At 49.3% G+C, this 12,131-nt stretch overlaps 2 protein-coding genes and 1 non-coding gene across 3 annotated transcripts in view; all 3 read right to left on the bottom strand.

The window, feature by feature from the left end:
* Positions 1 to 1,790: 1,790 nt before the first annotated feature.
* On the bottom strand, positions 1,791 to 1,897 carry LOC115030423. The gene has a single exon (XR_003836028.1). It is a non-coding gene; the product is annotated as a U6 spliceosomal RNA (small nuclear RNA).
* A 2,865-nt stretch (positions 1,898 to 4,762) lies between these two features.
* Positions 4,763 to 7,083, bottom strand: C2H20orf204 (chromosome 2 C20orf204 homolog). The gene is made up of 4 exons (XM_029470518.1): positions 7,018 to 7,083; positions 5,333 to 5,608; positions 5,083 to 5,235; positions 4,763 to 4,897 (listed from the first exon to the last, which is right to left on the bottom strand). Exons 1-4 carry the CDS (start codon positions 7,018 to 7,020, stop codon positions 4,763 to 4,765), a joined length of 567 nt encoding a protein of 188 aa, XP_029326378.1. The 5' UTR covers positions 7,021 to 7,083.
* A 1,489-nt stretch (positions 7,084 to 8,572) lies between these two features.
* Prpf6 (pre-mRNA processing factor 6) overlaps positions 8,573 to 12,131 on the bottom strand; it is a 55,175-nt gene continuing 51,616 nt past the window's right edge. Inside the window, exons 18-20 of the mRNA XM_029468671.1 lie at positions 11,568 to 11,682; positions 9,272 to 9,398; positions 8,573 to 8,812 (exon numbers count right to left, since the gene is read on the bottom strand). Of these exons, the coding sequence (XP_029324531.1) occupies positions 8,660 to 8,812; positions 9,272 to 9,398; positions 11,568 to 11,682 (395 nt within the window). The 3' untranslated portion in view covers positions 8,573 to 8,659. The remainder of the gene's footprint in view (positions 8,813 to 9,271; positions 9,399 to 11,567; positions 11,683 to 12,131) is intronic.

Raw genomic sequence — 12,131 nt, 5'->3', positions numbered from 1 at the left:
TTTTGTGTGTTTTCTTGTCTTCTTTCTTTCTCTTCCTTTTGACAGGGTCTCTCTGTCACCTGGCTGTTTTGGAATTTCCTGTGTAGACCAAGCCAGCCTCACACAGAGTTCTGCCNGCTTCTATTTTCCAAGTGCTGGGATTAAGAGCATGTACCAGCATGCCTGGTGCCAAACTAAGATTCTGTGGGGCTTGGTCCTTCAGCCACTACCCAGACTAAAATCTTCTGCTCTAGGATAGGACNGGAACTCACTGAGGAGGGAAGAGTGTACATAGAGGGTAGTTGTTTCTAAGGACCTGAGAGCAGGACCTAGTTGCACACTAGGTCTATAGTGCTTTTCAGGTCTCCTGGCTCCTGTTCCCAGGGGTTCTTCCTCCAGAACCACACAGTTTTTTCACAACCCCCGCTCATGGCTTCATTCCTTCTCTTGGATTTGACCACCTACAACTTTACTTTTTTGTACCACAGACCTGGCTTCTACCACTGTTGCCTCTGGGGANATGCCACACATGACCCTGGCCCCTACAGCTTTACCACATCTCCCAGNAATCTGCTCCCACTTCTCTACCTCATCCTGTATCTATGCCCTGTCCTCCATGACTTCATCCCATCTCNTATAGCCCCCTCCCCTGAAACTCCACCCTCTGTTCCATGACCCTAGCCCCCACCACCTTGTCCAGTCTCCCACACCCCTGTCTGCCCTCCAGAAAACAGGAAGCGTTGGGAGTCGCAGCTCTGGGAGTAAGTGCAGGAAGCTGGGCTTATCTTGCTCTGCAGCCCTGACCCCTGGCCTTGTGCCGGGTAGGGGGCGCCAGGGGCAGTCCAAGGACAGAGCCTGCTCACCTGGCTCCCTCTCTCTTGAGCCATAAACTGTCACAACTGGACTGGTATGCAACAAGGCCTAGCCAGTGTACCATTAAGCTTCCCAGGGTACAACAGACTGATGTGTGCTCCACAGACAGCAGTAGAAATCCCATCTACACAGCAAGGAGGTGACCCAGGTTCTAGGGCCTCAGGATGTCCCACTTCCCCCACAACAGGCACTGCACAGCTGCCAAGGGCCTGACCTTCCCATTTCCACCCAAACAAGAACTCACTTCCCATGGCAGGTGTTACCTCTTTGCTGCTTATTCCAGAGTCTAACAAAGCAGTGTGTGTGTGTGTGTGTGTGTGTGTGTGTGTCTGTGTGTCTGTGTGTGTCTGTGTCTGTGTGTCTGTGTGTTTTTCTCTGAGTTTACAAAGCTAAGTCTTCCTGGGGAGAGGGCAGGGATGTCTTTTGCACCCCCACTCCCAGGTCTTGAAGGCCACTGGCAGGGACAATGGACCTCAACACCTGCCTCACTCTTTCCCCCCACCCCCGCCCCAGTAATATGTGCTTCCTGGAGTAGAGGGCCTTGTTTATTTCCAGTTAGCTGCAGCTGAAACAGGCAGCCTTCTTGAACATCTGCAGGTTTTAGGACCCCACACGCAAGTATCCAGAGGCCCGCAAGGCCAGGCCCTCTCCAGGTCTGGGAGCAGATGTTTCCTCCTCCTTCACAGCCCTGTCCATGGGGCTGCCAAGCCTCCCAGGAGCCCAGCTTTTTGTTTTCCCCCAATAACTCCTTGAGTAGAAGGGGCAATCATTTAATTCCAAGCAGTTGCAAAGCTGAATCTCCCTTTACTTCCACCACAGGATTTAACAGTGTAGTATCTCCCAGTGGAGCGGCCTAAGAATCATAACTTGAACCAGGTCTGGGCCTACTTATTGTCTCCCATTAAAGAATTGTGTGTGATACAGCACTGTTAATTAGGAAAAATATGCAATACTTTATAAATTTATGTGTCTTCTTTGTACAGTGGCCACGCTAATCTTCTGTGTATCATTCCAGTTTTGGTATATGTACTGCCAAAGTGAGCCCAGCTTTAGAAATGTAGCTGAGTTTAGAGCTCTACCTGTTTAGCTGTGGCTCTGTGCTCACAGGACACACAGACACAGAAGACATGTTTATCCTTATTACGCCCTTCACTCAGTTCTGCCACATTTCTAGGCTGATGAGGAAGGTAGCAGGATAGGGATGTAGTGTCCTAACACAGAAGTCACTCACTCCCTGNTGCATCATGGGAGGTGGGGGAGGGTTGTTAACACACAAGTGGCAAACTCAAGATTAACTTAGGGATTTGCAAAGCCAAGAACTAGCTTGTCATTCATAGCTGTTGCCCAAGTTCCAGATGTTCTTTCAAAGGCTCCTAGTCGTGGGAGGCCGTGGTATCCAGTCTCCCTTCAAAGCCTGCCAGGCCCNTTCTTCCAGGATTACATATGGAGGCCTGGCTCCTGGGCTGCAGGAAATTGCACAGGCCTGGCCAGTGCCTTGGGGGTCCCATCTGTAATTCTCACACAGCCCTTCCTTCTGGGCCATAGCCCCACCTCCCTGGAAAGCCAAGCATTGAAAAGGCTTGTGTGGGACAGGATAATAGCAGCAGTCTCCAGCCTCATGTCTGGGCCTCAGCATCTCCAAGGTCTGTTCTAGCTGGTCCNCAGCTAGCAAACAACTGTGGGGCAGCTTCTGTGCTAAGAATATGGTATGTATGCACAAGGATATGCCTTGTCCTCAACTACAAAGCAGCCCAAGAAGCCTCCTTTTAGGTCCCTGGGCTGGTCTCAGTAGCACTTGACTTGCCCTTTAGCTCCAAGCCTTTCTGAGGGCTCTTGAGGACTCCTGTGGGTGTCCTTGTCCTGCAAGAGGACAGTCATTCCTCTGTGGTTGGTGACTACAGGCTGATGCTTTCAGGACTCCTGCAGAGGGTCATGGGTGCAGGATTCAAGTAGTCTCTCATGTGTAGTCTGGTACAGGGCTTAGGCATCAACATTTATTCCCTGAAACTAGGCCCCTGCTTTACCTCCAGTCCCAGGAGGCTGTAGTTTGTTTGATCTTTCCTCAGCTGAGGAGCAGAAGGTGGGAATCAGGACACTCTGTTGGCTATCTCCCTGCCTGCCACCTGCCCCATACCTGATTTCTCTAAACAGTAGGATGGGACAACAAGATGGGGAGTAGTTGTGAGTGGGGAGTAGCTGTGAGTGGGAAGTAGCTGAGGGATACTTACTAGAACTGAAGTAATTTCCCAATAGGATCTAAAGTCGGGGCAAGGATAAGTACAGATTGCTTTGAAAAATGGGTCCATGGGAACTTCATGGAGGGCTGTCCATACTGACATTCAGGGCTCAGTGCCCGGGCTGTTACTAACCTTCTTCAGATCCCACTTGACCACTCTTTAGTTAAAGTTCCGCTGCCCTATGGCTTATATTTCAACAAAATCAGACCTTTTTCTCTACACTGGACATTGGCTATACCCTAGCATACCAATAGAGCTCACCAATATAAGTCCAAGTCCACAGCCATCACCTCTCTTCCACTGGTATTTCCCAGCACAAGATGACCAACCACTCAGGCCCTAGGGCCAGGACCCTGCAATGGCCCAGGCTTNCCTCAACCCCTCACAACAGCTGACATATACATAGTACGCACTATGCACACATGGGGGAGAATCATTTTAGATNTGACTTTGCTGAAGGTCTTTGTACTTAGGCCCTCTCTAGTACACCCCACCNTGTACTTGTCTACACTGCCTCNTACNCCATAAAGAAGAATCAAAATGTTCTATATTTGTGCTCTATCATGGCTTTGAGACCATTCGAAATCTGAATCAAAGAATAGAATGTATACTGATGTCCACAAAGCTCCATTTCCCTCCTGTACACTATACTCTGGGTCTAAACCTGACCCCACTGACCCCAGCTCCTCCAGCACATGATTGTTGTATAATCAAGGAAGGAGCTATGGTCTCTCCATCTCTCAGCTTTCTCAACCGAAAAGAAACAAAAGGTCCCATTGGGCAGATCACACCTGCACCTAGGAATGGAGGCATGAAGAACTTCAGTGCTATTTCTTGCTCTTGTAGATTAGACTGCCTTTTTTGTCCCTTGTTTGTCTGTCTGAAAGGTACAGAGAAAGATAATCTTTGAAGTTTTTGGGATCCATATCCTATTATGAGGCAAGGACGAGGGGGGGGGGATTGGGGGGGTGAGGACATTGCCTCTTTCTGCTCAGGGATAGAATTGTGGCAGAGCAGACACCCAGGTTTATGTAGGTATTGGGGTCGGCCCAGTTAGTTCAACAGACAAGNCTAAGGCAGTNTGTGGAGTCATCCCACCCCCATCCCACCCTGACCATCCCCCAGTGGCAGCAGGAAATGGCTTAGTCTAGTTTGTGGCCAGGGCAGCAAGGCTGGCTTCCTCTAAGTCCTGTTTCCTTTATCCGGTTGTTTTGCTCTGAATCCACCAAGCTCAGCCTTCCCCTCCTCTCCATTTCCACCCTCTCCTCCGGTCCAGAGTTGGGCAGGACGGATGCATGACGTTTTAAAATCCCTAACCAGGTTGTCGGGTGGGGGCAGGAGGCTTCATTGCCTCCCACACTACTCGAGGACCGAGGACCGTGCCAACGTCCCACCCACGCCCCCTGCTGTATGAGGGAGATACAGCCATTGCCACTGTGAAGTACAAGCCCCACCCTTACTGAAGTGCAGATCCCTGGATAGACNAGGACCCACAACCAGTCAGGCAAAGACAAGAAGCATCAGATCACATCACTAGCTCCATTTATTGGGGCCTCAATGGGTGTATACACATCCTGGACCTTTGAGTGCAGGCAATCTGAGCTGAGAGGGTGCTATCAAATCAGTTTGTTTTCAATCTTCTGTGACAAGTGGGAGTGAGAACAGGGACAGTGCTAGAATTCGCCCGTAGCCATGGCACTTAGCGCAAAGAGCTTTTCCCAGCAGGTGGCGACAGCGTATAGGGCACGTAGCAGGAGCCGCCTCCGACTGCTGCGCAGCTGTACCGCGTGCTTCCTTGGCTGCTGGATCTGCTAGTAGAGACCAGCTGTGAGTCAGTGCATACAGATTCTGCACCCTTGCCTTCATCTCACAGCTCATGTTTAGCCACGAGGGAAGTGGGTTGTCATCAGATCAGTTGGCCCTAATTGAGTCCAAAGCCTCAGGCCATTGGTATACCATAGCTCTTAGGGGAGGGGAGATTGAGGACGCATACCCTGTAGGATGTTCGGCAGTGTCTGCGCATCACTGCCTCGGTGCGCACTGCCACTGTCCATGCCGCTTTCTCTAATGCATTGTGGGGTACTCCAGCCACACTCCCAAGAAGGGTCTGACCCAAGGACTCAATAGACAGTAGGATGCTACTCTCCTGAGTTGGAAAGGAAGGAAAGCCAGAGCAGGGGAGGGACATGGGGGTGGGGCCTGAGGAGTAAACAAATAGTTGTTTGGGGGAACCTTCCCCATACCTTTTGGGCATNACAGGAGGTCCCTGGCTGTCCCTGACCTCCACCAGCTCCAGTCAGGTTTTTCTGAATGAAGCGGTGGTGTCGGGATCCAGGCTCTGTGTGTTGGACACCCAGCCCAGCCCACTGCATTGCAGTCTGCAAATCCTGGAAGATGACGGCTTGGTAGTGGCGGAGTACCTCCTGGACACTGCAAGACTGGGACCCAGGCCAGCCCAGGGCAGATCCAAGAAACGCCAGAAGCAGTGGTAGTATGTAGAAAGCAGGCTTTGGGTGCACCTGGAGAAGACACCAGGTTAGGGCTGAGAGCATAGGCCTCCCTGCACAAGAAGTGGCCCCATAGACACTCGGAGTGACCACAAAGGGTGTTCCCTCATGTTTGAGATGCTGGGAGATAGAAAATCTCATCAGAACCTCTGGCCATGGCTTATGATAAACNTGGGCAGTCCTAGAGAAGGAGACAAACCAAACACATCCATGATACGATAGCCATGTTCTGTGAACATTTGTGGAGTGTGGAGTGGGGCATGGGGAAATTTTCACTGAGCCCCAAAGGGACTAGGAAGGTGACAGAGAACAGGTCCAGAGACAAGGGATGGCATTATGGTCTACATTGGAGAGGAAGAAAAGTGAGCACCTANAGTACCATGGATGTGTAAGAGCTCCCTTATTTTGTACAGGAAGTGGAGTAGGGGAGGGCATACAGCAAGAAGTGATCCCTCATACAGCTTCACCCCTGACCATGCTCAGACCCATACCTACTAGTCATAGCCCACTCCTATCCCCTGGTTNTCAGTCTCTTGGCTGTTCTCTCGNACATACATCTCAAGTCCTTTGGGAGAACAAGAAGGGATCTAGGGGTAAACCACTTTGCTTTTATGCTGTATGAGAACTCCAATCACAACCAGTCACAGAAAGCCAAAACTATGGCAAAAACAATGGCTCAGAACTCCAAAATACGCTCCCAATGAGAAGGGAAGGCTGGGGGCAGGGGGGGGGGCGGCACTCAGAGACAGCAAGAGAAAAAGCAAAGCCTGCCAACAAGTTTCCTCCCACCCTGAATGGAAAGGACTGATGCTGGGGAAAGCTCACAAATTAGGACACTGAAGGTCCCCAGAACCCCAGTTCCTTCAAATGGACTAGTTCCCAAATCTGCCTCTAGGCTCCCAGCTGGAGTTAGGCAGTCTACTTGAGCTGGAAAATTAATCTGGTGAGGCCAGCGAAATGACAGGACTCAGCTTCCCAGCCCTGGCAGGAGAGCTGAACTGAGCATACCACAAACTCCCACATAGAGATGGGTGGGGTTTGGGGCTTCTGCCTGGGATAACAGCAAACCGAAGAACTCTCTTGCAAGTCACTGAGTACCATGGCCAATGGAGGAATATTGAGAACAGCCCATCAGACCACATTAAGAACAAGAGCCAATTAGGCCAGCCAGTGAGACTGCTAGTGTATCTAGCACCAACATGGGACTGGTTGGCTGCTTAGGGAGTCCCTACAACTCAGGTTTAACTCAGTGTAAGAGAAAAAGGGTTCTGGGAAAGTCAGAACATAAGACCTGCAATGGTCATTTTATGGGGTACCATTATAAACATCTGGGGGTTTCCATGAGGCTCAGGGAAAAAGACACATACCCCCCTCTGTTATGCCCACGTCCAGCCCCTTGACCCAAGGCCCCAGATGCTCACCATAGGCCTCTCAGGGTCTGGCCCACCCTTACTCCCTCTAGCAGGCCACACACATTTGATCCTGGGNTCCTCTGGGTCTTTGGGTGGCCAATGAAATAGGCAACTGGCAGCCACAAAAGGTCCTCTACTGGCCGATGGGTCCTCCCTAGATAGAGCTGAGGGGCAGGTGGAGAGGCTTTTGAAGTTGGCTCCTCCAGCAAAGGGAGGGAGCGACAAGGGAGGGTAGGAAAAGTTCAGTAACCCAGCCCGGCCCCTAGCCCCTCCCCAACNCCTCCCCAATCCCAATTAACCTGACCCTGGAGCANAGCAGCTGCTTGTTGCAGCAGATCCAGGGCTTCTCTGGGTCTTAGATTGAGTTTCCAAACCCTCAGAGACCCCTACTCNGTCTCAATGGGCAGAGAGAACAATAGTCTCTCCTGATAGGCAAGCTAGCCCCAATCCATATTCAGACAGACTTGTCCCAGCAAGTTTGGAACTTGGGACTTCCCAGACTTCCATCACTGGCCCCACTTCATCCCTCCAAACCTTGGGGTTATCCAGGAGTAAGAGGCCCAGTCCAGTCCCAGGGCTGCTGTTTCCCTTTAGCATAACAGCAGCCTCTGGAACACAACTCATCTTTGCTGAGCAAAGCTCAACTTCTTCCAGCAGAAGCAAAGCAATGGCGTGGGCTGAGGAGATAGCCCAGCAGGGTAAGGCAGCAAGCTGCCAAGCCTTGTGTGATCCCAGGGGCATCCTCTGACCTCCACAGGCAAATTGTGGCATACATGAACCCAATAAATAAATGTGATACACAAGGAGTTGGGGACCACCTCAGTAACAAAAATATCCTCCATTCTCACAGACAGGAAAGATAACCTTGACACTATAGGCTATCCAGACTTTTTTCACAGCCCTACAGAAAACTTAACCCAAGTATACTCTTCTGTAACTGCTCCACTGCATTCATTCAGTCAAAAGAAGAAACCACTACAGCTTGATGCTGTAGTCAAGTTCTTTGCCCTTCATCTGTGAAGGAACTACTGGGTATGGTCCCTCATCAAAGGAAACCCCATGGATATCTCCATAGAAATGCCCATGCAACTCTCTTAAGATACTCCTCGGTACAGAAGCAAGAAGTACTTCCCCAAATCAGCACACAAGTAGCCTGTTAAGCATCAATCAATCAGCAGGTTCTGCTCCTGTCCTCGACTGCAAAAGANTGAGCTCACACCTTCCAAGTTAAGCAAAGGTGCCTGCCAGTCGCATTTTACCTCAGGTGACTACGAAATAATGGGGACTTCTACAAGCCTTTCAATCTTTTATAGCTTGGTCCCCATGTGACCTTCAGCCTCTTGTATCACAGATCTGTGACAGAGCCCATATTTTCCATATAGCCTGTACTCTTAACATCTCCACAAAAATCTCAGCAAGCCCTCAATACCCAGCTATGCTTTTATCTGGAGCCCATAAGCACTTTCAGGAGGCTCCATCCAAACCAGACTAGACTTGACCATCATTCATGGGGAATAGACGCCAAGGACAAAACAGAAAAACAAGTGAGGCCCTAGCCCCAACATAACTCTATAAAAACCTTTAATGAGTAAAAGACAGTGTAGGGTTTGTGCCCATTGTCCATGTGTTGCTCCTATTGTCACCCCTCCTATCAGAAGGTATTTTTGATGCCGGCGGCCACCAGCACTAGGATTTCCCCAATCTTCCTCTGCCAGTTGGTGATATCCTTGGACACAGCACACCACAGCTCTCCATGTCGGGGCTCTGCATTCTCACAGCGTTTCCTCACCTCCTCCTGTTGCTCCTGGGGAGACAAAAGGGTGCTTTAGGTGGGTTCCTTGTGAGGTTTACGTCTTGTGAGGTACAGGTCTTGCCTGTCTCCTTGTAGATCTGGCCCCAGCAGATTTTAAGCCATCTCCTTCTCTTGTGGAACATGCCCTCAAAGTCAGTGCATCTCTGTGTTGAATCGTGTCATACTCCCTATTTTTTGATTCCCACAAGTTGCCAGGTACACTCTCTGAACTAGGTACTTCCTGGATTCAACGTGGTCTAGCCACTACTTCCAATGAGGACCCCAGGACACCCTGGTCCCCCTGCCTTATAAGCATGGTTCCAATGAAGCTCAACAGGGGAGGGGCTCCTAGTCTTGGCCACTTCCTGCCTCCCCTTCCCCAGGGATTAGATGGAGCTTTCTACTGTCTCAGGAATAGCTAGGGAAGCAGGCAGATTATCACTGCACACCAGTGTGCTAGTGTAGCCTCACCTCAGTTCCATGCTGCAGTTCAAATTTGTAGAAGAAGGCCCAGGCATCCCCCAGATCTGAGTCAATCTTCACAGTGCGATGGAACCACTCCCGAGCCTTGGTGATCTTCCTTTCACTCCAGAACAACCTGTTGTGGGAGAAGTACTTAGAGCAAGGGACATAGAATAGTGTCTACCATGCTTGGGAGTCATTCTATGTAGGTGATCAGCTGTACCCTGCTCCTGGTAAGACCAACAAGCCTAGAAATATGTTATAGAAAAGGTCTGAGTCATGGTTCAGGGCTCCCTGGAGGTCATTCCAGATCCTTCACTGATCCACAGTGTTGTTTAGAACATTTATACACAGTGAGATCTTAATTTCTTCTTTTTATTTTTTGTTTTTTTAAGATAGGGTTTCTCTATGTAACCATCTTGGCTGTCCTGGGATTCATACTATAGACCAGTCTGGTCTGGAAGTCACAGAGATCTGCTTGTCTCTGCTTCCTGAGTGCTGGGGTTAAAGGCATGCACCACCACCTCCACCAGGCTAGATCTTAACTTCTTAAAACTATCTGGGCCAAATGAAATGTGAAACTAACCTTGACAAACATTAATTAAGGCAGATTTAAAAAACAAAACCTGAAAACTCAGACTGCTCCTTAATAAGACACCAACCCTACACTATTAACCTCCCTTGTCTATCCCTCGTAGCAACCTAAGCAAACACAAAGATCAGCTTCCACAGGTCAGTTCTGGGGACCTGGGACACTCAGACCATAGCACATGATTGTTGTACCTGACACTCACAGACACTTGAATAGAAATCCGAAGGTTAAGTCTGGCAGGAAGCCAAGAACTGGACTGTTAGAGACTAACTTAGAAGTGAGGCTTTAATCCCAGCACCCAGGAAGCAAAGACAGGTGGATCTCTGAGTTCAAGGCCTGTCGGTATACATAGAGAAACCCTGTCCCAGAAAAATAAAACAACAACAAAAAAGAAACCAACATAGGGTCGCATGGTACCCCCCCACCCCCACATAGTTACTGTAGTATAGCAGGGTGTACAATGGGGAAGGTGGCATGGAATGCTGTGGGGATCACTCTGGCAGGGCCAGGACTTGGGACTGTATTCACTTGGTCTTAGTGTGGCAGCTGGTGCACAGCTAACCTTTCCACTGCAGGCAGCTGTGTGGGCTGCTTTCAGGACCAAAATTTCATGCTGATAACTTGATTGTTTTTTAAGCCATATAGTACTCTTAATTGCTCANTGTTAGATAAACTGTAATTTAAAGAACATAAACTCAAGATAGGAGGCACATGGAACACTGGCTTGNGAACAGCAATGAGTGANTTATTTACTTTAATAAAGCCCTTTGTACGGTTTATGGCTGCTCTGGCTGAGNGCATACAGAAGTTACTCTGGGAAAGGGAAGCCTAAGCTAGCAAGGCTGGGACCTAAAACCTCGGCCATCTGCTAGGGCTACAGACACTATAGAGGTGTCAGGTAGCAATGTGAAGGTAGCTGCACCAGAATCTGAACACTCAATGCCACTCAAACAAAACCAAATTGGTCTAAGGCTCTGTCTCCACCAGTGGCACAGTCCTGTGCTGGGAGGTGATTAAATCACTTGATGACATTGCAGTTCATATGAACCATGGATAATCATTTCTGTACTCCAGGACAATGGATTACAGCAGGTTATTCCCAGGGTCACTGAGCTGAAAGGGTCTGAGTTCTGCTAACACAATGAAAGTGCAAGCCTCTTGGTTTTCTGGGCAGTGATGGTGATACCTTTAGTCCCACCAGTTCAGAGGCAGAGGCAGGCAGATCTCTGAGTTTGAGACTAGCCTGATCGACAAAGTGAGTTCCAGGACAGTCAGGATACACAGAGAAACCCTGTCTCAACAAACAAACATCCAGCCAACCAACCAAACAAAAACCTCTCAGATAAAGCCCCGTCAGTCAAACGGGCTTGGCTTAATACTTAAATTCTGTGTGGACCAATATCAACAAATCTGTCTTGCATGTAATCCAGGCCCCATGTGGTACTGAAACAAAGGCAACAGTCCCATCAGAAGCCTGGGGCTGAGGATGAGCCAAAGAACCCAGGAGGCTGAGAAGAGGGAGTGACCAGACAGATGTCTAGACAGCACCTCAAGGCCTCTAGCAACAGAGTGCTGCCCAGAACACTGGAGCAGGAGTTCTGGCAGCTGAGGCCCNTGTAGCTCATCCTGTGCAAAAAAGTCAGAATAGCCAGGNAAANANGCTGTCAAAACTATACCAGAACCCCATGTTATCCCAAAAGAACAATTACTCACTTAGCCACAGCTAAAAGCACATGGGGGTCATGTTCACACTTCTTCAGGGCATCCACACTCTTGGTCTTTCTCTGGGGCCTTGCCTCAAGGAAGACAGCTTCAGACCACAGGATACCTGAAATTCACAAGCAAATATCTACCCCTCAGCCTCACTTCTGGCTTGAGAAATGCACCCTCTTCTTTAGGATTGCCCAAAAAGGGTATACTCAGGGCAACCACAAGGGTCTCAAACATCTACCCAGTAATCTGAATTATACCAGCCTCGCCAGAACAGAATCGGATAGCTTTCATTCTTACTGAGTCAGCAAACAGGCAATGGGCAATGATAATCTGAAAGCACTGTCACATACTGCTGTTAAAAATAAAGAAAGCAGGGGCTGGAGAGATGGCTCAATGGTTAAGAGCATCATACTGCTCCAGAGGTTGTGAGTTCAATTCCCAACAACCACATAGTGGCTCACAACCATCTGTAGTGAGATCTGATGCCCTCTTCTGGTATGTCTGAAGACAGCTACAGCGTACTCATATAAATAAAAATAAATAAATCTTTAAAAAATAAAATAA

This window comes from Mus caroli, chromosome 2 (genome assembly GCF_900094665.2).
Source record: "Mus caroli chromosome 2, CAROLI_EIJ_v1.1, whole genome shotgun sequence".
NCBI classification, from domain to species: domain Eukaryota; kingdom Metazoa; phylum Chordata; class Mammalia; order Rodentia; family Muridae; genus Mus; species Mus caroli.
The sequence above is the reverse complement of the archived record's forward strand: the minus strand, read 5'-3'. Positions and strand labels throughout refer to the sequence as shown.